The 22,573-nt window shown below is 41.1% G+C and overlaps 1 protein-coding gene across 2 annotated transcripts in view; it reads left to right on the forward strand.

Moving 5' to 3' along the window:
• Positions 1 to 22,573, forward strand: part of LOC122561331 (metal transporter CNNM2-like) — a 260,290-nt gene that overhangs the window by 197,763 nt on the left and 39,954 nt on the right. For both annotated transcript variants that reach the window (XM_043713039.2, XM_043713040.2), the window contains exons 4-5: positions 713 to 882; positions 11,977 to 12,070. In XM_043713039.2, coding sequence (XP_043568974.1) covers positions 713 to 882; positions 11,977 to 12,070 — 264 coding nt within the window. The remainder of the gene's footprint in view (positions 1 to 712; positions 883 to 11,976; positions 12,071 to 22,573) is intronic.

The following is a 22,573-nucleotide window of genomic DNA, read 5'->3' on the forward strand; positions in this document are numbered from 1 at the left end:
GATAGTTGATTGATGATCAAAATGAGCTGAAAATGTGTTGCTGGAAAAGCGCAGCAGGTCAGGCAGCATCCAAGGACCAGGAGAATCGACATTTCGGGCATAAGCCCTTCTTTCCTGAAGAAGGGCTTATGCTCGAAACGTTGATTCTCCTGGTCCTTGGATGCTGCCTGACCTGCTGCGCTTTTCCAGCAACACATTTTCAGCTCTGATTTCCAGCATCTGCAGTCCTCACTTTCTCCTCCTTGATGATCAAAATGGACTTGATGGGCCGAACGGTGCCTCTTCATGCTGTGAAACTGTATGACTATGAATGGTTGAACAAGCCATTTGGTCTAGGGCAATTAAGGATCTGTAACAAAAGTTGGCTTTGCCAGCAATTCCCACATCTCTCGAGAGGGTTAAAGAAAAACCTGTGGTCCATCAATAAATAAAGTGCTAATTTGAAAGCAGACTCTTACTTATCACATTGCCTGACTCTTACAACACCAAAATAGTGATTCAACTTCATTTTAAAACTATAAAAACTAAATTATTTCTCAAAAAGAAGTCTTTGTGGCAGGGCCTATGGATTTGAATAGGTGCCATGAGATCAGTTTTAAGCATTTTGTTTTGGCTATTTTTATTCTACCTGAACTTTAGTGACAGTCATTGTTGATTCTAATAGAAGGCTTGGGTCGCTTGAATATACTGATGTTTCTGTTCATGATTTCAGAAGTGGAGCCATTCAGCCCTACACAGATGTCAGAGAAGATCTTACTGAGGCTGCTCAAACATCCTAATGTTATTCAGGAAATGAAGTTTGATGAAAGAAATAAAAAAGCCCCAGAACATTACCTCTTCTATCGGAACAAACCTGTAGACTATTTTATCCTTGTTTTACAGGTGTGTTTTTAACCCTAAGAATTCTGTAAAAGCATAGTATGTTGTAGAAATCTATTCATAGGTATACGATTGCAGTTAATGTTCACTGTAGTGAAATGTTTCTGAATTATATGTTACAGCCGGAGCACCACGTTTTCTTATTGTCATAGCCTGAGTGATGTTATGTAGGACATTATTATGTGAGATATGCAAAATTACAATATAGTGGGTTATAACTGACATGTTAAATTTTGATCATGCATCGGCATATAAGTAATGCCTTCTAATCCAATTCAGAAGGTACTATAATTTGAATAGAAGTAAGAGGCTATTCGTTTCACAAAAAAGCAAAATAATCCAGATCTTTGAAACCTAAAATGAACACAATGCTGAAGAAACTCAGCAAGTCTGGCAGAGTCTTTGGAGAGAGAATTTCATGTCTGTTATGACTTTTTGGTTCTGAAGAAGTCATACCAACATGAATGTTAAGTCTGTTTCTCTCTCCACAGATGCTGTCAGGCAATTGGTAAGAATTGATTAGGAGAAGAACTCTCAGTATGTGTCGGCAATTTCTTCTTGAATTTTACTGTTGAAACAGCTTCCACCAACCTTTCAGAATGGATTTCAAAACACAGGAACTTGCAATGTGAAAATATATTTCCTCAAGTTGTCGCTAATTCTTTTATCTATTTATAGACTCTATTGTCATTGGAAATCATTTCTGCTAGTGTACTCTTTTACATTAATTCATGATTTTGGTCACCACTTCAACCTTGTCTCTCTTGCCCCACCAAAGAAAGGCTTCTCTTGCTCCAAGGAGCATAGTCAGTTGTCTTCAAATGACTTCAACTCCTTATCCCTGTTACTAATCTGGTAAATCTCACCTACACCATCTCTTAAGAACTTAACATCCTTCCTAAAATACGTTACTCAGGATTGAATATTAGCTGAAACCTAACCAATGTTTAATAAAGGGTTAGTATAAACTTGTGCATTCTGTGCCTTTACAAAAAAAAATGCCAAGATCATGTGTTTGAATAACCCTCTTGACATCTCTGCCTACCTTCAAAGATGTGGGCTCGCTTTAAAATTACATAATTTGTTTACAAATAAAACCAAAAAACTGCAGATGCTGGAAATCAGACTGAAGCATAAATTGCTGGGAAAATCTCAGCAAGTCTGGCAGCATCTGTGGAGAGAAAGCAGAATTAATGTTTTGCATCCAGTGACCCTCCTTCAGATTGTAGCTAGGTAAAGGTTAGTGTATATGCTAGAGAAGGGGAGGGGGGAGGAGCAACGAATAGATGGAGATCAAGCCCAGAGAGAGAGAACACCAGTTGGACCCATAAATGAATGGGTTAAGGTCAGCTTAGGGGAGTCAATAGCTGCTAACTGGGATCATTTGGACAATGGGATGGTTGTGGTAGCAACCTGTATGATGACAAAGTTGGGGTAAAAACATGGCAGAAGGTACTCAGAACTTAAAATGATTGAAATAAAAACTGAAATTGTTGGAAAAGCTCAGCAGATCTAGCAGCATCTGTGAAGAGAAATCAATATTAGGTCTAGTGACCCTTCCTCACAGTTAACATTAACTCTGATTTCTCTTCACAGATGCTGCTAGACCTGCTGAGCTTTTCCAGCAATTTCTGTTTTTGTTTTTGATTTGCAGCACTTGCAGTTCTTTCGGTTTTTACCTAAAATTATTGAACTCTAAAATGAGTTCTGAAGCCTGCACAGTCTGCAAGCACTGTTTTTCCAGCTTATGCTGACCTTTGATGGAGCAGTGCAGCAAGCCTGAGACGGAGATGTTGACCAGGGATCATGGTGATGTGTTGAAGTGGCAGACAACAGGAAGCTCAGGGTTAGGAACAACGTAGGTGCTCCGTAGAGTGGTCGTCACTCTGCGTTTTGTCTCCCCACTGTAAAGGAGAGCACATTCCCATTGATTGCAGGATGGCAGGTTACCTAAACAGTGCACTCTCTGGAGAAACATGAAATCGCTGATAGCAACTTCTGGATTGCTGCTGTGTTCTGTACATGTGGATTTCCAGAACTACCATCACTTTGATGGAGTATTGATGATGAATTCTGAAACTTTCATAATCATTACTACCATAATCCTTGTGTATTGCTCCTCATCCTTTTTGCCAAAATGTTTGAGTTAAATTGCATTTACCATTTCACCAGTCTTTTCTTAAAATTTATTGCTATCGTCATTGTTTACTATGTCACAGAGCTGAGTCATTTGCAAACTTTGAAAGAATGTTCTGAGTTTAACTATGCCATTAATATTAATCAAAAACATCAGTGTTTCTAATACCAGTCGCTAGGGATCAGTATTATGTGCTTCCCTTCAGTTGGAAGAAATATGTTTCTTCAATATTTGTTGCTTTCTCTTACTTAACCAACTTTGTGCCTATGTATCTGCTGTTTCTTCAATACCACAGGCTTCAATTTTGCATAAAGTCTAAACTTTGATCATAATTTACTGAAGTATGTCATCATCCCTGGTCTAAATATTTATATTTGCACATCCATAATTACCCTTGAGAAGGTGGTGGTGAACTGCTGCCTTTAACTGGTGCATGTCATGTGATGTAGCTACACTCAATGCTGTTAGGAGAGTTCCCCAATTTTGATCCAGTGACAGTGAAGAAACAATGTTACAGGTCCACGCCAGGATACTGACTTGGAGGGGAACTTGCACGTATGGTTTCCCTATGTCTATACTGTATTGTCCTTTGTGATGTTACATTCATGGGTTGGAAGGTGCTGTCTTGAGAAGCCCTGGTGAACTCTGTAGTACATCCTGTAGATAGTACATATGCTGCTACTTTGTGTCAGTAGTGGAGGGGGAATGAATGTGGAAGGCTGATGCAATGTTCAAGAGGGCAACTTTCTGTTAGATGGTGTCAAACTTCTTGAGTGTTAATGGAGCTGCACTCATCCAGGCAAGCAGAGATTATTTCCTGGCTTGTGCCTTGTAGATGTGGACAGGTTTTGAAGAGGTGAGTCACTCACCACAGAATTCCCAACCTCTAATCTTTTTTGTAGTTACAGTATTCATATGGCTAGTCCCATTCAGTTCCTGGTCAGTACTTTCTAGAGTTTTGACAGTGGGAAATTCGGTAATGCTTAATGCCATTGAATGTCAAAGGGCAATGGTCGGATTCTTCCTAAATGGAGATTGTCACTGCCTGACACTTCTGTAGCGTGGATTTTACTTGCTGTGCATTAACCTAGCCTGAATCTTCTAGTCCTGGTGTATTTGGATATGGGCTGCACAGTATCTGAGGAATCACAAATGGTGCTGAACATGCAATTATCAGAAAACATCCCCACATCTGACCTTAAGATGAGGCAGCTGAAGATGATTGGTCCTATGACACTATCCTTCAGTATAAAGATTTAAATATACGTCTCTCAGCCATGAATCTATGCATGTCTGGTCCCTATTTGCTACATTTCTTGACAGCTATATTTGGCTTTGCAGATTATTGAATTTGTACTTTCTAAAGTTTGCAGTATTATTGTCAGGAAAGCTGCTCAAATGCACCATGGACTCTATGAAATATGGCGCATATCCATAAATATTTCATTCCAGAGGGTCCACATCTTGACACTTTGTGAGAGCATGTTATTTCATGGCTGCTACGAAGCACTTGGTTTTGATCACCCAATTGCCTTGACCAATTTGTATGCATATCTGTATAGTTTTTCTGTTTCTTCCTCCAAAATAAATGTATGAAATAGATGCTTTAATAAAAATAAGGCATAGGTGAGACCACATCTTGAATACTGCATATAGTTTTGGTCTTAATATTTAAGAAAGGTTGTAAATGGTTTGGAAGAAATTTTTAGGAGGTTTATTGAATTGATACTTGAAGCAAGTGGGTTGTCTTATGAAGATAGGACGGATAGATTGGTCTTGTTTTCACTGGAATTTAGAATACTGAGGGATGACTTGATTGAAATGTATAAGATTCTGTGTGGTCTTGATGGCTGGACATGGAAAAGATGTTCCATCTCATGGATGAATCCAGAATGAGGGTGCATTTTTTTTTTATATTCACTTATGAGACCTGGGTGTCACTGACTGGGCCAGCATTTATTGCCTGTCCCTAGTTGCCCTTGAGAAAGGTGTTGGTGAGCTGCTTTCTTGGACCTCTGCAGAGGGTTGATCCATAATGCCCTTAGAGAAGTAATTCCAGGATTTTGACACAGTGACAGGAGCAGAGATAGATTTCTAAGCGAGTTTTGAGAAGATTTGTTGCTCAGGTTCAGGTTCTGGATGGAGGTTTGCTCGCTGAGCTGGAAGGTTCGTTTTTGGACGTTTCCTCACCATACTCGGTAACATAATCAGTGAGTCCCCCCTGAGAAAAACAGGAAATGACATCACTGGAAATGATGTCACCAATCCAAGGAAACCTAAACACACAAATAGAAAGCTGGCCATGCACCAGTGCTTCTCCAGAGGCTCACTGATGATGTTTACCTAGTATGGTGACAAAATGTCTGAAAATGAACCTTCGAGCTCAGCGAGCAAACCTACATCCATACATTTCCAAGTCAGGATGGTGAGTGGCTTGGAGGGGAACTAAAAGTTGGTGGTGTTCCCACATACAGAGGAACCTTGATTATCCAAAGGACGTGGGCAGGGAGTATTTCGTTTGGTTAAACGGCTGCTAATTAATCGGTGCAAGATAACATAGTTAGCCACGCATTGGGACCTTGCGATCTTGTTCGGATCATCCAAAATTCAGTTAATCAAATGCCAGACAATTGAGGTTCCTCTGTATATGCTCTCCTTGGCAATCAAGATGGAAGTGGTCGTGTGTTTGGAGAGTACTGTCTTAGGATCATTGGTGAATTTCTGCATTGCATCTTGTAGATGGTACACAATTCTGCTACTGTGTGTCAGTGGTGCAGTGAGTGGATGCTTGTGAATGTGGTGCCAATCAAATGACCTGCTTTGTCCTGGATGGTGTCAAGCTTCTTGAGTGTTGTTGGAGCTGCATCCATCCAAGCAAGTGGGCAGTATTCAATCACAATCCTGACTTGTGCCTTGCAGATGGTGGACAGGCTTTGGGGAGTCAGGAAGTGAGTTACAGTCCACAGTATAGCTGCGCCATCGAGAGCATTCTGTCTGGATGTATCACTACCTGGTATGGCAACTGTACCATTCATGTTTGGAGATGGTTATAGAGAGTGGTGAACTCGGCCCAGACAATCACTAAGGCCAACCTCCCATCTATAGAATCCATCCACCAGGCCTGCTGTCAAGGAAAGGCCGCCAGCATTCTCAATGATCCATTCAACCTCTACCATCGGGGAGAAGGTACAGAAACCTGAAAACATGCACCAGCAGGTTTCAAAACGGTTTCTACCTTACTATTGTTAAATACTGAATGGACTCTCAAGCTCTTAGCATTCGCCCTGTTTTTGCCATTGTTTACCTATTATTTACTTATCTATGCTACTTAACTCTGTGATCTGCCTGTATTGCTTGCAAGACAAAGCTTTTCACTGTGCCTTGGTACACGTGACAACAATTCAATTCAATTCAATTCAATTCAATTCAGTATTCCTCACCTATGACCACTTCTTGTATCTGTTGTGTTTACATGACTAGTCCAGTTGGGTCCTGGTCAGTGGTAATCCCAAGGATGTTGATAATGGGGGTATTCAGTGATGGCAGTGAATGTCAAGGGGCGGTGGTTAGATGGTCTCTCATTGAAGATGGTCATTCCCTGGCATTTGTGAATGTTTCTTGCCATTTGTCAGCCCAAGCCTAGAGATTGAGGAGAAAGTGAGGTCTGCAGATGCTGGAGATCAGAGCTGAAAATGTATTGCTGGAAAAGCACAGCAGGTCAGGCAGCATCCAGGGAACAGGAGAATCGACGTTTCGGGCATAAGCCCTTCTTCAGGAATCCTGAAGAAGGGCTTATGCCCGAAACGTCGATTCTCCTGTTCCCTGGATGCTACCTGACCTGCTGTGCTTTTCCAGCAACACATTTTCAGCGCAAGCCTAGAGATTGTCCAGATCTTGTTGTATTTGCACATGGGCTGCTTCAGTGTCTGAGGAATTGTGAATGGTGCTGAACATTGTGCAATCAGCAGCGAACATTCCCACTTCCAGCCTTATAATGGAGGGAAGGTTATTCATGGAGCAGCTGAAGATGGTTGGGTCATGGACACGACCATGAAGAATTCCTGCAGCGATGTTCTGGACCTGCAATGACTGGCCGCCAACAGCCATGACAGTCATCATATGTGTTGGGTATGGTTCTAACCATTGGAGAGTTTACCCCCTGATATTCAATGATTCCAGTTTTGCGAAGGCTCTTTGATGCCACACTTGGTTGAATGCAGCCTTGATGTCAAGGGCTGCCACTCTCACCTCCCCTCTGGAATTTAGCTCTTTTGTCCATGTTTGAACCAAGGCTGTAATGAGGCCACAAGCTGAATGGATCTTGCAGAATCCAAAATGGGCAAAATGAGTAGATTATTGCTGTGCAGGAGCTGCTTGATAGCAATATCATTAACACACTCCATCACTTTACCGTTGATAGAGAGTAGATTGGGGCAGTAATTGCCTTAGTTGGCTTTATCCTGCTTTTTTGTGTATAGGGCATGCCCAGGCAATTTTCCCACAATGACAGGGAAAATACCAGTGTTGAAACTGTACTGAAAGAGCTTGGCTAGGGGAGCAGCAAGTTCTGGAGAACAAGTCTTCACTACAGTTGTCAGAGTCCATAGCTTTTTGTAATATCAGGTGCCTCCAGCCATTTCTTGATAGCATGTGGAGTGAAGGCTGGTATCGATAATGCTGGAGACCACTTGAGGCCAAGATAGATCATCCACTTGGCATTCCTGGCTGAAGATTGTTGAAAATGTTTCATCCTAGTCTTTTGCACTGATGTGTTGGGCTCTTCCATCATTGAGGATGGCGATATTTGTGGAGCCTCCGCCTCCAGTGCGTTGTATGATTGTCCACCACCATTCATGACTTGAAGTTGCAGGGTTGGAGAGCTGTAGAGCTTAGATTAGATCTGCTGGTTGTCTGTTCACTTAGCTTTATCACTTGCCGATGGTTCAATTTGACATGCAGGTCGTCCTGTTTCGTAGCTTAACTCGGTTGATAACTCATTTGTTTTTTTGGTATGTCTGGTGCCGCTCCTGACATGCCTTTCTGAATTCTCCATTGAATCAGGGATGATCGTCTGGCTTGATGGTAATGGTTGAGTGGGGGATATACCAGGCAGTGGGGTTGCAGATTGTGCTGGAGTACAGTTCTGCTGCTGTTGATAGCCCATAGTGCCTCATGGATGCTCAGTCTTGAGTTGCTAGATCTGTTTGAAGTCTCTTCCATTTGGCATGGTGATAGTGCCACACAGAACAATGGAGGGTATTCTCAATGTGAAAGCGGGACATCATCTCCACAAGGATTGTGTGGTAGTCGCTCTTATCGGTACTGTTGTGGACCGATGTATCTGCAGCTGACACATTAATGAGGATGAGGTCAAGTATGTTTCTCCCTCTTGTTGACTCCCTCACCACCTGCAGAACCAGTTTAGCAGCAATGTCCTTTAGAACCCAACCTGCTCAATCAGTAGTGCTGCTGCCAAACCACTGTTGGTGGTGGACATTGAAATTCCCCCATCCAGAGTATGTTTTAAGTTCTTGTCGCTCTGTTCTTCCCCCAAGTGTTGTTCAAGATGGACGATGACAACTACTTCACGTCAGGGAGAATACATGATAATCAACAGGAGGTTTCCTTGCCCATGTTTACCTGAAACCATGAGACTTCATGGGGTGTCAATTCAATGTTGAGGAATCCTAGGGCAAATCCCTGTTACTATATACACTGTGCCTCCACCTCTGCTGTCTTGCTAGTGGGACAGGTCATATCTAGGGATGGTGCTGGTGGTGCTTGGGGCATAGTCATGCTCTCAGAATCCTACCTGACAGACAGTGTCAGGTTGTTGCTGGACTGGTATATTAGATAGTTCTCCCAATTTTGGCACTAGCCCCCAGATATTTGTAAGGAGGACTTTGCAGGGTTGAAAGGGCTATTTATGCCATTGTCTTTTCTGTATCCTAGGCCAGTGCCAGGTGGTCTGTCCGGTTTCATTTCTTTGTTGAGACTTTATATTGATTGATATAACTGAATAGCTTGCTCAGCCATTTTAGAGGGCATTTGTGAGTCAACCATTTTGCTATGGCTCTAGAGTCACATATAGGCCAAATGGCAGACTGCTTCCCTGAAGGACAATAGTAAGCCAGATGGGTTTTTCCGACAATCCGCAATGGTTTTCTGATCATCAGTAGATTAATTCTAGTTATCTTTTATTGTATTGAAATTTCTATCATTTGCCATGGAGAAGTTTGAACCTGGGTCCCCAGAGTATTAGCTGAGTTTCTGGATTAATGGTCTCGCAATAATGCCTCTAGGCTTTCACCTCCTCTCCAATCAACTAAAATTAGGGGTTGCCTTTTAGGACAGGGGATTTTTTCTCTCTGCTGTCTGTGAGACTTTGGAACTTTCTACTACAATAAGGGGGTCATTGAATATGTTTAAAGAAGAGATAGCTAGATCCTTCGGTAGGAGAATCAGGAATAGATGAGAAAGTGGAATTCCAACACAGTGAGATCAATCACAATCCTATTGAACTGTAAAACAGATTTGAGGGCGCCGAATGGCCTACTGCTGCTATTTTTATGGTCGTATGTAGCAATTGAAAGGCTGCTTTTAAGATTACATTACAGTGTGGAAACAGGCCCTTCGGCCCAACAAGTCCACACCGACTCGCCGAAGCGGAACCCACCCATACCCCTACATTTACCCCTTACCTAACACTACGGGCAATTTAGCGTGGCCAATTCACCTGACCTGCACATCTTTGGACTGTGGGAGGAAACCGGAGCACCCGGAGGAAACCCACGCAGACACGGGGAGAACGTGCAAACTCCACACAGTTAGTCGCCTGAGGCGGGAATTGAACCCGGGTCTCCGGCGCTGTGAGGCAGCAGTGCTAGCCACCGTGCCGCCCACTTTTAAATTGGGTAACACTGTTTGTAGTTTGTTCGGGGGGAAGTGGGTAGGTTTAGCCTTTTGGTCGCATTTGCTTAACAATTTTGGGGGTCGCAATGTATGCACTCTGCAAGTTCTGCACTACAGAGGGCTGCTTTATAGTAGAGCACCAGTGTATTTCATTTCACACATCTCCATTTATTCCCTCAAATGGTATGCCACCATAAGGTGGTGATTGCACTTGTCATCAAGACTGCAGTTGATTGATTATGACATTGAGAACCGTGATAAAACTGAAGGGATTGGGGTCAAGGGATTTGACTAAGTCAATTCCAGTCAATGGTGGTTGTAGTGGCACTTTGCAAAAAGACTGGTTTCTGAAGATCACTTACATCAACCTCAGAACATTTCTGCAGGATCCCTAAAGGTAGGATTCTAGGTCCAACTACCTTGAGTTACACGCTTAATTATCTTCTGCCCATCACAAGAGGAAAGAAATGGGCATATTTCTTAATGATTGTAGTGTTCGGTACGATTCGCAACTCATCAGACACTATTAATTCTCTGCCTGCATGCTGAAAAACCAAAACAACATTAAGGATTGCATTGATAAATTGCAGATAACGCTCAAGCAATAAAATTGCCAGTCTTGAACATGAGAAATTACCTCACCAACTCTACTTGATATTCTATAGGACTTCAAACCCGCTAACCACATCCTTGAGGTTACTATTGACCAGAAACTGAATAAGGCCACCAATATAAATACTGTGACTATAAGAGTAGGTCAGAAATTAGAGAAATTAAACTCCTCTCTTTCCCCAGTCTTTTTCCCATCATATGTAAAGCCTAAGTTAGGGGTGTGATGGAACACTCTACATTCACCTGGATGAGCGCAAACTCAACAACACTGAAGGAGCTCAATACAATCCTTGATAAACCTTGATCTATGACCTTAAACACTCACTCCGTCCACCGCTGGTCTATAGCGGCAGTAGTTTACATGTAAACCTTCTACAAACTATACTGTAGCAACCTAAAGAGGCTCCTTGAACAACACCTTTTTGTTTTGATTTGATTTATTATTGTAACATGTACTGAGATATAGCAAAAATTATTGTTTTGCATGCTATCCAGCAAGTCATACCTTAAGTACCTCAATGTAATAGATCAGAATGCAGAATACAGTGATATAGCTACAGAGAAAGATCAACTCCAATATATGAGAGGTTCATTCAAACGTCTGATAACAGTAGGGAAGAATCTGTTCTTGATACCCATAACTACAACTTTTACTTCTAAGAAGGTCAAGGGTGACAGATACATGGGAGTACTAGCACTTGCAAGTTCTTCTCTAAGGCATGAATCATCCTGATTTAGACCTATATTGAGGTTGAAACTTTATTGCTGGAACAGCACAGCAGGTCAGGCAGCATCCAGGGAACAGGAGATTCGACGTTTCGGGCACAGGGCCTGAAGAAGGGCCTGTGCCCGAAACGTCGAATCTCCTGTTCCCTGGATGCTGCCTGACCTGCTGTGCTGTTCCAGCAATAAAGTTTCAACTTTGATCTCCAGCATCTGCAGACCTCACTTTCTCCTCGAAGATTTAGACCTATATTGCCATTCCTTCATTGTCACCTGATCGAGGCATTGTTACTCCCCCGAAGAACATGAGTGAATCAACACCAAGTGGACTGCAGCACTATTTTAGTAGCATCAGGATTATGGTCTTGAAAGGGAAATAGTTCACTTCCTTGATTCTTAAAAATTGCAAAATCATAAACTTACACCTAGCACTTGAATGTTGTTATTCTTAATTTGAAGCCCTTTAATTTTTATTTGTAGCAGCTTGTGTTTACTAAATGTCCTCTACTTAATTCACAGTAACATTCAGAGAATATTTTGTAGAAATTGACTTTACAATGTTTCAGAATCCTACAATTTAAGTTGAAGTCATTTTTAGATTGTTGAAATTGAGTCAGGCAGCATGTTTAGTATAATTGATATGCATGCATGAAGAATTAGTCTGTGTTTATTGAATGATGGTTTAATCATGTTAATTGTTCTTTTGTGACTAGGGGAAAGTGGAGGTGGAAGCTGGAAAGGAAGTAATGAAGTTTGAAGCTGGTGCTTTCTCTTATTATGGCATGATGGCTCTTACATCTTCTCCAGGTACGAATCTTAATTGGTTAGAGTTAGCCTAGTTATAGAGATTCATATACAACATAAAATGAAAATAAATAGTGAAGTTTTTGGATCCACTGAATAATTAGCTGGTTTATTGAAAATTACATGTTAAAGTTTAAAATAATCTATTCCAACCTATGCTTTAAATAATGTACTAGGCTACTAGACATGTTTTTAATCTGAGTTGGTGTATCTGATACTACAGTTAGTAAAGCTGTCATACTCATTAACTATATTGTAAAACTAAATATTATCCAGATCAAAGTTAAAAATCTCACAACAGGTTATAGTCCAACAGGTTATAGTCCAACAGGTTTAATTGGAAGCACACTAGCTTTCGGAACACCGCTCCTTCATCAGGTGATTGTGTCAATCACCTGATGAAGGAGTGCCGCTCCAAAAGCTAGTGAGCTTCCAAGTAAACCTGTTGGACTATAACCTGTTGTGTGATTTTTAACTTTGTACACCCAAGTCCAACACTGGCATCTTCAAATCATGACTATTATCCAGATCAGTGTGATTTGCATTATGAGATCTAACAATCTACAAGTGAATAGGTATAATGTGCAAAACAAAAGCAAAATACTATGGATTTTGGAAATCTAAACAAAGTACAAAATAACCAAATATAGTGTGGCAACATTGGTGGATTAAAAAAAAGTTTCAGATAAAGATGTTACATTTCTGATCTGATCAAAGTTATAATGCTGTAACCTGGATCAGCTACACTTCAACTCTTGCCCAGTTTCAATGCTGCACCACGTTTCTTGCCTACCCTTCAGAACCCAGCTTCTTCTGCCAAGTGGACCAAACCTTCAGTTGGAGAGTTCCATTACAGCACTAGAATGTTAGGGGCAAAACTGGACAGGCCCCCTTTTATGGCAGTTTCTGTCTGAAGATAGATTTAAATATTCAGTGTTAGTTTTAGTGAATAGGTGAATGCTTTATGATGATAGGCTATGACACTGTGTGATTTATTTATATCTTAATATATATTTTTAAGAGATTAAATTTTAAACCTGTGGCACATGGGTGTTGGTCTGTTTTCATGAAAAGTTTAAAAATTAGTTCAAATAGCCTTTCCATGAAGACTTTAAAGCCAGTATGTGTTAAAAAGACCGGATGACTGTAAGAACTGCTGAAATGTTTAAAGAAGTTTGTTTATATTGGTGGAGTTTACAACAGGGTGAAAACATTATGCCATTAGCTGTAGCAGAATGTAGGGTGAGCAAGTTTTTAAAATGTAGTTAAAATTTAGTTTAAATGCTTTTGGATTCAAGTTAGAACCTGACTGAAATTCAATGCAGCTAGTCTCCGAGAAAAGGAGATTGTTCAGAACAGTTAAGGGAATGTTACCCCAATGAAATAGTTTAGTTTGTGAAACCTCTAGACCAGCAGTGTTTGGTTCAAACTCTGCTGCTTTCTAAAAGGCTGGGTCTCGGTTGGTCAAATATTCAAATAAAAGTCTTTGCAGTATTCAGGGCAGGAGCTAAGAAGAAGTAGATGAGTCAAATCTGCAGATTGGACAGAAAAGTTTCTCTGGATTTGGTTAATTGTAAAGTTGTGATGTTAAGGAGTAGATGGGATTTAGTTTTGCAAAAGAATTGAAATATTTCAAATTGGTTTCTATTTAAATAGATTTTATTTGTGTTTTTAATTCTTTGAATAGGCTGAGAGTTCGTATTTATGGTTATTTCTAACCCTAACATTAAACCCTATCTGCAGTTTTGGGTATCGTTTCTGTGAAAGACTGCCATGTTAAATCCCTTAAAAAAAAATCTATCAAGCTAGATTTCATTCTTGGACCTGGCTTGTCCATTGTAACATCAGCTGGGATCATAACTGCTTGAATAAACAGAGCAGGAAGATTTGTGGGATAAGTGGGTAGGGTGAGTGACGAGAGTAACAAATGGATAGGGTGCAAGTGGTTGAGGCAGGTCAGATCAGGCGGAGTGATCGATTATAATAGTCAGCTGTTGGGGAGCTAGTCTGGCGAAGTCAGGATTTAGCGGGATGAAGGGGTTATTATGGTATCAGTTCTGTATTTATTCAGGAGAGACTAGGTCTTTCCTTGTCTCGACATATCCTGGCTAATTATCCAGGTACGTATCGTGGAACTATCCCATCTTCGATTGTAGCTCAGTGGTTGAGAGTTCTGCAGAGTGTCCGGGAGCAGGAGAATTGCCTGTCACAATTCGCGAGGAGTTCAGCTCATCAGATGTCCTTGGGCAATGATGCTCTTCTTGGTTTGTACATCTTGTCTCTGTTGATCCGGAGTGTGTGTGTGTGTGTGTGTGTATTGTGTGTTACTGAATTTGTCATCACATATGCAGCTGCACCATTCTGTCTGTGGGTGGGGCTTCTTAAGATCTAGGAAGTGTATGGCTTTGATCCTATAAATACAGTGTCACAAGAATGAAATTTATTTTGTCCTAAATTGCTGTAGGAAAACTCTTCTAATTGAATTTCGAAAGAAAAATAATTTATATTAGTTGAATTTCAAGAATTTTTGCAGGATCTGAGCAGCATAAATTGAAGTGTAGATTCGAAAAAAACTTTTCAAAATAAATTTCCTTGAGAAAATGGATTTTTATTCAGAGATAACCACTCCAAAGCCCGTGGAGAAACATTAAATAGTCTCCCTAAGGAGCTGATTGAGTACAAGTTTCCTTAGTAACAGGCAATGGCCTGGTCAGATGGAGTTCATCACCTGAGCAGACCCATATGGGAACAAAGTAAAATAGACCCTAGGACTCTTGTGGCACAATGGTAATATCTCTACCTCTGAACCATTAGACCTGGGTTAAAGTTCCTCCGCTGCATAGATGTGTAACAACATCTCTAAGCAAGTTGATTAGGGAAAAAAAATCTACAATGCAGATCCACGTATTAAAAGAGTAGCAGACCCAAGGGTTCTTGTGGTGAAGTGTTAGTGTCCCTATCCCTGGACTTGGAGGCCCTGGTTCAAATCCCCCCTACTCCAGAAGTGTATAATAACATCTCCTGAACAGGTTGATTAGAAACTATCTAGATGAGAGAACTAATTGTAAAATCTCCAAGTTTACAGATGGCACAAAGCTGTTTGGGAAGGTGAACTGTGAGACATTTATTAGACCATAACCAGATAACTTTCAAAACAAAAACAGACCGAGAAGGGATGTTGTGGCACATTAGTAGTCATAGAGCTGTATAGCCCGGAAACAGACCCTTCCATCCAAATCATATTTAAACCCATTGAACCCAGGGATGTGTCTGCGGAACTGTGTGTCTGGTCTGAGGCTGGCCTATGTCTGCCACGAGTACTGGCTCTATTTTGGTGTTTAATAATAAAGCATGTTCCACTCCAATTGGTCTTCTGGAGTTATTACATATTCCAAGATATCTTTGAATATACAAGATTGCAAACTAATCTGGATGAATGCAGTTAGCTTTTCAAAAATGTGTAAGTATAGAATAAAATGCAGCAATTAGGGTAGAAATGGGGTCTGAAATTTACTGGCTGAGGGTCAGGTCAAAGGGGAAGAATTAATATATATGGATCATGTAAAACATGGAATATCTAACAATGTTTGGAATATCCAATTTGCTCATTCTATCGGCTATGTGAAAGCTAAAGTGGCAATCTAGTCCTTTGATATATAAAACATGACATTTAAATGTCTTCAGGAAAAATTTGTATTTTTATCACCACTTTAAGTGCATTGTAATTTCCATTTTAAGGTGCCGTTTAGGAGTTTGTGGTGGTTCAGCATTACATTTGACAGCCCTCTAGTGGATATTTTAAGGATAGAATTGTATATTAGTGTTTTCCCCCCCTTTGCATCTTAAGTAATAAAAACAGAAGATCCTTGGGAATAAATAATTAGGGTTACCTTAATTCATCAAAACAGTCCCATACTTTATGTATGTGCACTAATATATGAATGTATATAACATTCCCTTGTAACTGCATGCATGTGCGAAAGTCGAACTTACTGCACCGAACTTAGACACACAAGCATGAAATCTTTTCCTACTAATCCTCTGCTAATTTTTCACCCATTGTGAAGTTGAATTTTCTGCCCATTATTCCTTCAATTTACTTATGTGAAATGAGACGTAACTACTTTTAATGGAGGTTAACTGTGAGATTTTAGACCTACTACACTGTTTTAGATTAAAGATCATTCACTTGAATGTTTTGATTTTCTGGCTTTACGTTAACTTTGTTCCCTCCTAAGATGCTGCCTGATTTCCTGAGTCTTTCCACCATTTCTTGTTTTCATTTCAGATTTCTAGCATCCACAGTATTTTGCTTTTATAATTAAAAAGCTTGTTAAAATCCCACTATTGCTTTAAAAGCTTTTTGTTCAAACTTTCTTAAAAGAGAAAAAAATGCAAGGGAAAACTAAGAATACACCTGAGTGCAGGTTAGAGCATTTTGAAAAATACTACATCAAGCTTGAACAATGATGTTGAATATGAATTCAGAGCATTTAAAATAATTATACATCTGGTGGTTTTTAAGAAAGAAAATTGAAAAACCTGTGGAATGTAATTATTTAAAATAAAACTCACCTCTGAATCGTTTTGAAGTTTGACATTGCTTGCTACTATTTTCAACATCGAGAAAATTGAATTACCCTTGGTATTCCTTGGAGTAGGCCCATGTAAATTAACACAGTTTGTTATATTAGAGACGTTCAAGGTCTTGGGGATATTTTTAGAAATTATTTTAATAGCGCCTTTCACAAACTAAGGGGTTTGAAACCAGTGTTCAACAAACTAACTATAGCCTGTTATCAATTGTTACAACTATACTGTCTGTGATGTTCCCCAGTTTTTTACACTTCCAGATGGAATACCTCAAGTAGGTGAGGAACATCACATAAGAGCTAGCAGCAGGAGCAGACAATTCAGCTCCTCATGCCATTTAATACCATCATGACTGAAATCATCTCAGTCTCCCATCCCTTAGCCTGAAGTTATGACCTCTTGTTCTAAATTACACCACAAGGGGAAAGATCCTTTTTAGGTGTTCATTGTGAATCCCCTTTAGCATCTTCTATACCTCAATTAGATCTCCTCTATTTGAATTTACTCCCTTGGTTATGATGTGCCCCCTGAGTTAGTCTCAACAAGGTTTATTTAGAAAGGATCCTTTACCTTGTGGACTGGTTTCTGCCAGATCAAAATGAACTTCTGTTGTAAAAGGAGTAAATTTAATGAGGTTGACGTGAATTAACAAAAGCAGTTGACTCGAATTAACAAAAGCAGTTGACTCACTGACAACAGCTCTTCCTCCAGCTCTATAATTCCAACCAAACTAATCTCCAAACTCTGAGAGCTGGGTCTCTGCTTCGCTCTCTGCAACTGCATTCTCGACTTACTGACTCACAGACTGCAATCAGTAAGAATAGGCAACAGCACCTCCTGCACGATAATCCTCAACACCGGCATCCTATAAAGCCCCTTACTATGCTCTCTATACACTCCTGACTGTGTAGCCAAATTTTAACTCCATCTACAAGTTTGCTGACGACACCATTGTTGTAGGCTGGATCTCGAACAATGATGAGACACAATACAGGGAAGAGAGAGTGTGCTTGGTGGAATGGTGTAAAGATGATAATCTCTCTCTCAATGTCAGCAAAATGAAAGAGCTGGTCATTGATTTCAGGAAACAAGGTGAAGGGCACGCTTTATCTATATCAATGGGACTGAAGTGGAGATGGTCAAGAGCATCAAGTTTGTAGGAGTGACGATCACCAGCAATCTGTTCTGTTCCACCCACATTGATGCAATGGCCGTGAAAGCACCACAGGTAGCTAAGGAAATTCAGCATGTCCGTAAAGACACTTACCAATTTTTATAAATGCACCACAGAAAGCATTCTATCTAGGTGCATCACTATTTGGTATGGCAATTGCTCTGCCCATCTCTGTAAGAAACTACAGAGAGTTGTAAACACAGCTCAGACCATAATGCATTGACGCCGTCTCAACTTCCCACTACGTTGGGAAGGCAGCCAATATAATCAAAGGCCCTTCCCACCCTGGTTATAATCTCTTCCAACCTGTTCAGTCCGGCAGAAGACACAAAAGCTTAAACACATATAACAAAAGATTCAAGAACATCTTGTGGGCGGCACGGTGGCACAGTGGTTAGCACTGCTGCCTCGCAGCGCCAGAGATCCGGGTTCAATTCCCGTCTCAGGCGACTGACTGTGTGGAGTTTGCACGTTCTACCCGTGTCTGCGTGGGTTTCCTCCGGGTGCTCCGGTTTCCTCCCACAGTCCAAAGATGTGCAGGTCAGGTGAATTGGCCATGCTAAATTGCCCGTAGTGTTAGGTAAGGGGTAAATGTAGGGGTATGGGTGGGTTACGCTTCGGCGGGTCGGTGTGGACTTGTTGGGCCGAAGGGCCTGTTTCCACACTGTAAAGTAATCTAATCTAATCTTTTCCCCCCACTGTTATTAGACTTCTGAATGGACCTCTCAAACTTGAAATCTAATGTTGACCTTGCTCTTTCTGCACCTTCTAAGCTGCAGTGACATTGCATTTCTTGCTCTGTTCTATTGTCCTTATGCACTTTGTGATTCTTTTTTAGATTAGATTACTTACAGTGTGGAAACAGGCCCTTCGGCCCAACAAGTCCACACCGACCCGCCAAAGCGCAACCCACCCATTCCCCTACATTTACCCCTTACCTAACACTACGGGCAATTTAGCATGGCCAATTCACCTGACCTGCACATATTTGGACTGTGGGAGGAAACCGGAGCACCGGGAGGAAACCCACGCAGACACGGGGAGAACGTGCAAACTCCACACAGTCGCCTGAGGCGGGAATTGAACTCGGGTCTCTGGCGCTGTGAGGCAGCAGTGCTAACCACTGTGCCACCATGCCGCCCCAAATCTGGTGATCTGCCTGTCATGCATACAAAACAAAATTTTTAACTGTACCTAGGTACGTGACAGTAATAAATCAAATCAAATCAAATCAAATAATTACTTAATCAAAAGTGTCCACATTGCAGAGGAGGAGAATCTGGATGTTTTAAAACGCATAAAGGTGGATAAATCTCCAGGACCTGATCAGGTGTGCTGTAGAACTCTGTGGGAAACTAGGGGAATGATTGCTAGGCCCCTCGCTGAGATGTCTTTATCATTGATAGTCTCAGGCGAGGCGCTGGAAGTCTGGAGGTTGGCTAATTTGGTGCCACTGTTTAAGAAAAGTGGCAAGGAAAAGCCAGGGAACTATAGACCGGTGAGCCTGACGTCAGTGGTGGGCAAGTTGTTTGAGGGAATCCTGAGGGACAGAATTTACATGTATTTGGAAAGGCAAGGACTGATGAGGGAGAGTCAACATGGCTTTCTGCATAAGAAATCATGTCTCACTAACTTGATTGAGTTTTTTGAAGAAGTAACAAAGAGGATTGATGAGGGAAGAGCAATGGATGTGATCTATATGGACTTCAGTAAGACATTCGACAAGGTCCCTCTTGGTAGACTGGTTAGCAAGGTTAGATCACATGGAATACATGGAGAACTAGCGAATTGGATACAGAACTGGCTCGAAGATAGAAGACAGAGAATGGTGGTGGAGGGTTGCTTTTCAGATTGGAGACCTGTGACCAGTGGTGTGCCACAAGGATCGGTGGTGAGTCCAGTGGTTTCCATTATTTACATAAATGATTTGGATGTGAACATAGAAGGTATAATTAGTAAGTTTGCAGATGATGCCAAAATTGGAAGTGTGGTGGGCAGCAATGGAAGTTACCTCAGGGTATAATTGGATCTTGATCAGATGGGCCAATGGGCCGAGGGATGGCAGATGGAGTTTAATTTCAATAAATGTGAGGTACTGCATTTTGAAATACATTTTGGACAGGACTTATACACTTAATGGTAAGCTCCTAGGGAGTGTTGCTGAACAGAGACCAGGTTCATAGTTCCTTGAGAATGAACTCACAGGTAGATAGGATAATGAAAAAGGTGTTTGGTATGCTTTCCTTTATTGATCAGAGCGTTGAATATAGGGGGGTTGGGAGGTCATGTTGCAGCCGTACAGGATATTGGTTAGGCTGCTTTTAGAATACTCTGTGCAATTCTGGGTGCTCTCCTATAGGAAAGATATTGTGAAACTTGAAAGGGTTGGAAGGTTTGAGCTATAGGGAGAGGCTGAATAGCCTGGGGCTGTTTTCCCTGGAGCATTGGAGGTTTATAGAATCATGAGGGGCATGGATAGGATAAATAGACAAGGCCTTTTCCCTGGGGTAGGAATGTCCAAAACTAGAGATCATAGGTTTAGGGTGAGAGAGGAAAGATTTAAAAGGCACCTAAGGGCAACGTTTTCATGCAGAATGTGGTGAGTGTATGCAATGAGCTGCCAGAGGAAGTGGTGGAGGCAGATAAATTACAACATTTAAAAGTTACAAATCATGCAGCACCAGGCTATAGTCTAACAGGTTTAATTGGAAGCACTAGCTTTTGGAGGGCTGCTCCTTCATCAGGTGGTTGTGGGGTATAAGATTATAAGACACAGAATTATGCTATAAATTCTGTGTCTTACAATCTTATATTCCACAATCACCTGATGAAGGAGCAGCATTCCGAAAGCTAGTGATTCCAATTAAACCTGTTGGATTATAACCTGATGTTGCGTGAATTGTAACTTTGTACACCCCAGTCCAACACCAGCATCTCCATATCATAACATTTAAAAGACATTTGGATGGTTATATGAATAGGAAGGGTTTAGAGGAATATGGGCCAATTGTTGGCAAATGGGACTAGATTAAAGTAGGATGTCTGGTCAGCATTGGACAAATTGGACCAAAGGGTCTGTTTCCATCCTGTATATCTCTATGACTCGATCATTACCAATTCTGATCTATCATCAGGACACTATTAAGCAGGCTTAGAAGTTGGTACATTTAACTGTAGTTTTGATATTTCTAATAATAGATTTTTGTTAGTTTGTAATCAGTTTTTTCATAGCTTCTCAATTCACTGTTTTTGATTTATCTAATCTTTGTTCTCTTTGTAGTCTTGGTGTTGTTATGCACTACAGATATTGCCTTTTTCCAAGACTTGTTTAATTATAAGCTTTTAAGATCTGTGACACAATTTTGAAACTGACACATAGCAATATTAAGAAGAGTTATAGATTAGATTAGATTAGATTAGTGTGGAAACAGGCCCTTCGGCCCAACACGTCCACACCGACCCGCCGAAGCGCAACCCACCCATACCCCTACATTTACCCCTTACCTAACACTACGGGCAATTTAGCATGGCCAATTCACCTAACCTGCACATCTTTGGATTGTGGGAGGAAACCGGAGCACCCGGAGGAAACCCACGCAGACACGGGGAGAATGTGCAAACTCCACACAGTCAGTCGCCTGAGGCGGGAATTGAACCCGGGTCTCTGGCGCTGTGAGGCAGCAGTGCTAGCCACCGTGCCACCGTATGTTCAAAAGGACTTTTTAAAATTACCTTATCTGCTTGGGTGTTGCTTCAAAAGCACTGAAGAAGTTCAACATTCTTCAGGTCAAAGCAGCCTGGTTCATTGGCATCTGTTCAATGTTCATTTCCTTCACTACTGACACATAGTGGCAGCAGTGTGCATCATCCACAAGGTGCTCACCGAGCTTCTTTGATAGCAGCATCTAAATCTGTGACCTCCATTACTTTGAAAGTCAAGAGACACAGATGCTTGGGATTGCCACTACCTGCAAATTTCCCTTCAAGCCACACACCATCCTTACTTGGAAGTAAAACATTGTTCCTTCACTATTGCTGGGTCAAAGTCTTGGAATGCTACTCTTAATGGCACTGTGGGTTTCCTTGCACTTCAAGGATGGTAATGGTTCAGCACATCAGCTTATTCTCTCCTCCGGAACAAGTAGGGATGAGCAATAATTGTTAGCTTAACCAGTGATTCCCACACCCAAAAGTGGTGTTGAGCCATTTAGGCCTGAATAATCCAAGTGCTGGTCCTTAAACTGTACTATGCCACCTGAGCTCAGATCAGCAATATATCTGATGCTGAAATTTGCTAGAATGTTCATTTGTTCAACTTGATATTTTATCCTGTGGAGTAACTAACCTATTGATAGTCACTGTCTGGTTTTGCACATTAAATCTGCCAGTTTGTAGGAGAGCAGGGGAAGAGATCACAGCCCTGGTTGTTCTCCTTGCCCAGCTATTGACCCAAGCACTGTGGGCCCTGTATAAACCTGGGCTGTGGTTATTGGGTTCTAATGGACCCCATTCTCAGCCTTGTTGGAGATGACCTGTGAAACAGTACCCTACCAAACCGGTCACTTTTTCAGTACGAGAGTGGAGAAAATGAGAAAATGTTTACTTTTAAAAATGACTTACTTTAATCACTTGAATTTATATTGAACAAGATTGAGATGGTAACTTGTCCTAAAACTTTCCAGTTAGGTCAATAGATGATATTGTGAGATTGTAAGAGATTTGTAAGACAATATATTCTA

The sequence above is a fragment of the Chiloscyllium plagiosum genome, unplaced genomic scaffold, assembly GCF_037043375.1.
Source record: "Chiloscyllium plagiosum isolate Xiang-an unplaced genomic scaffold, Cpla_swu_hap1 HiC_scaffold_22, whole genome shotgun sequence".
Lineage (NCBI taxonomy): Eukaryota > Metazoa > Chordata > Chondrichthyes > Orectolobiformes > Hemiscylliidae > Chiloscyllium > Chiloscyllium plagiosum.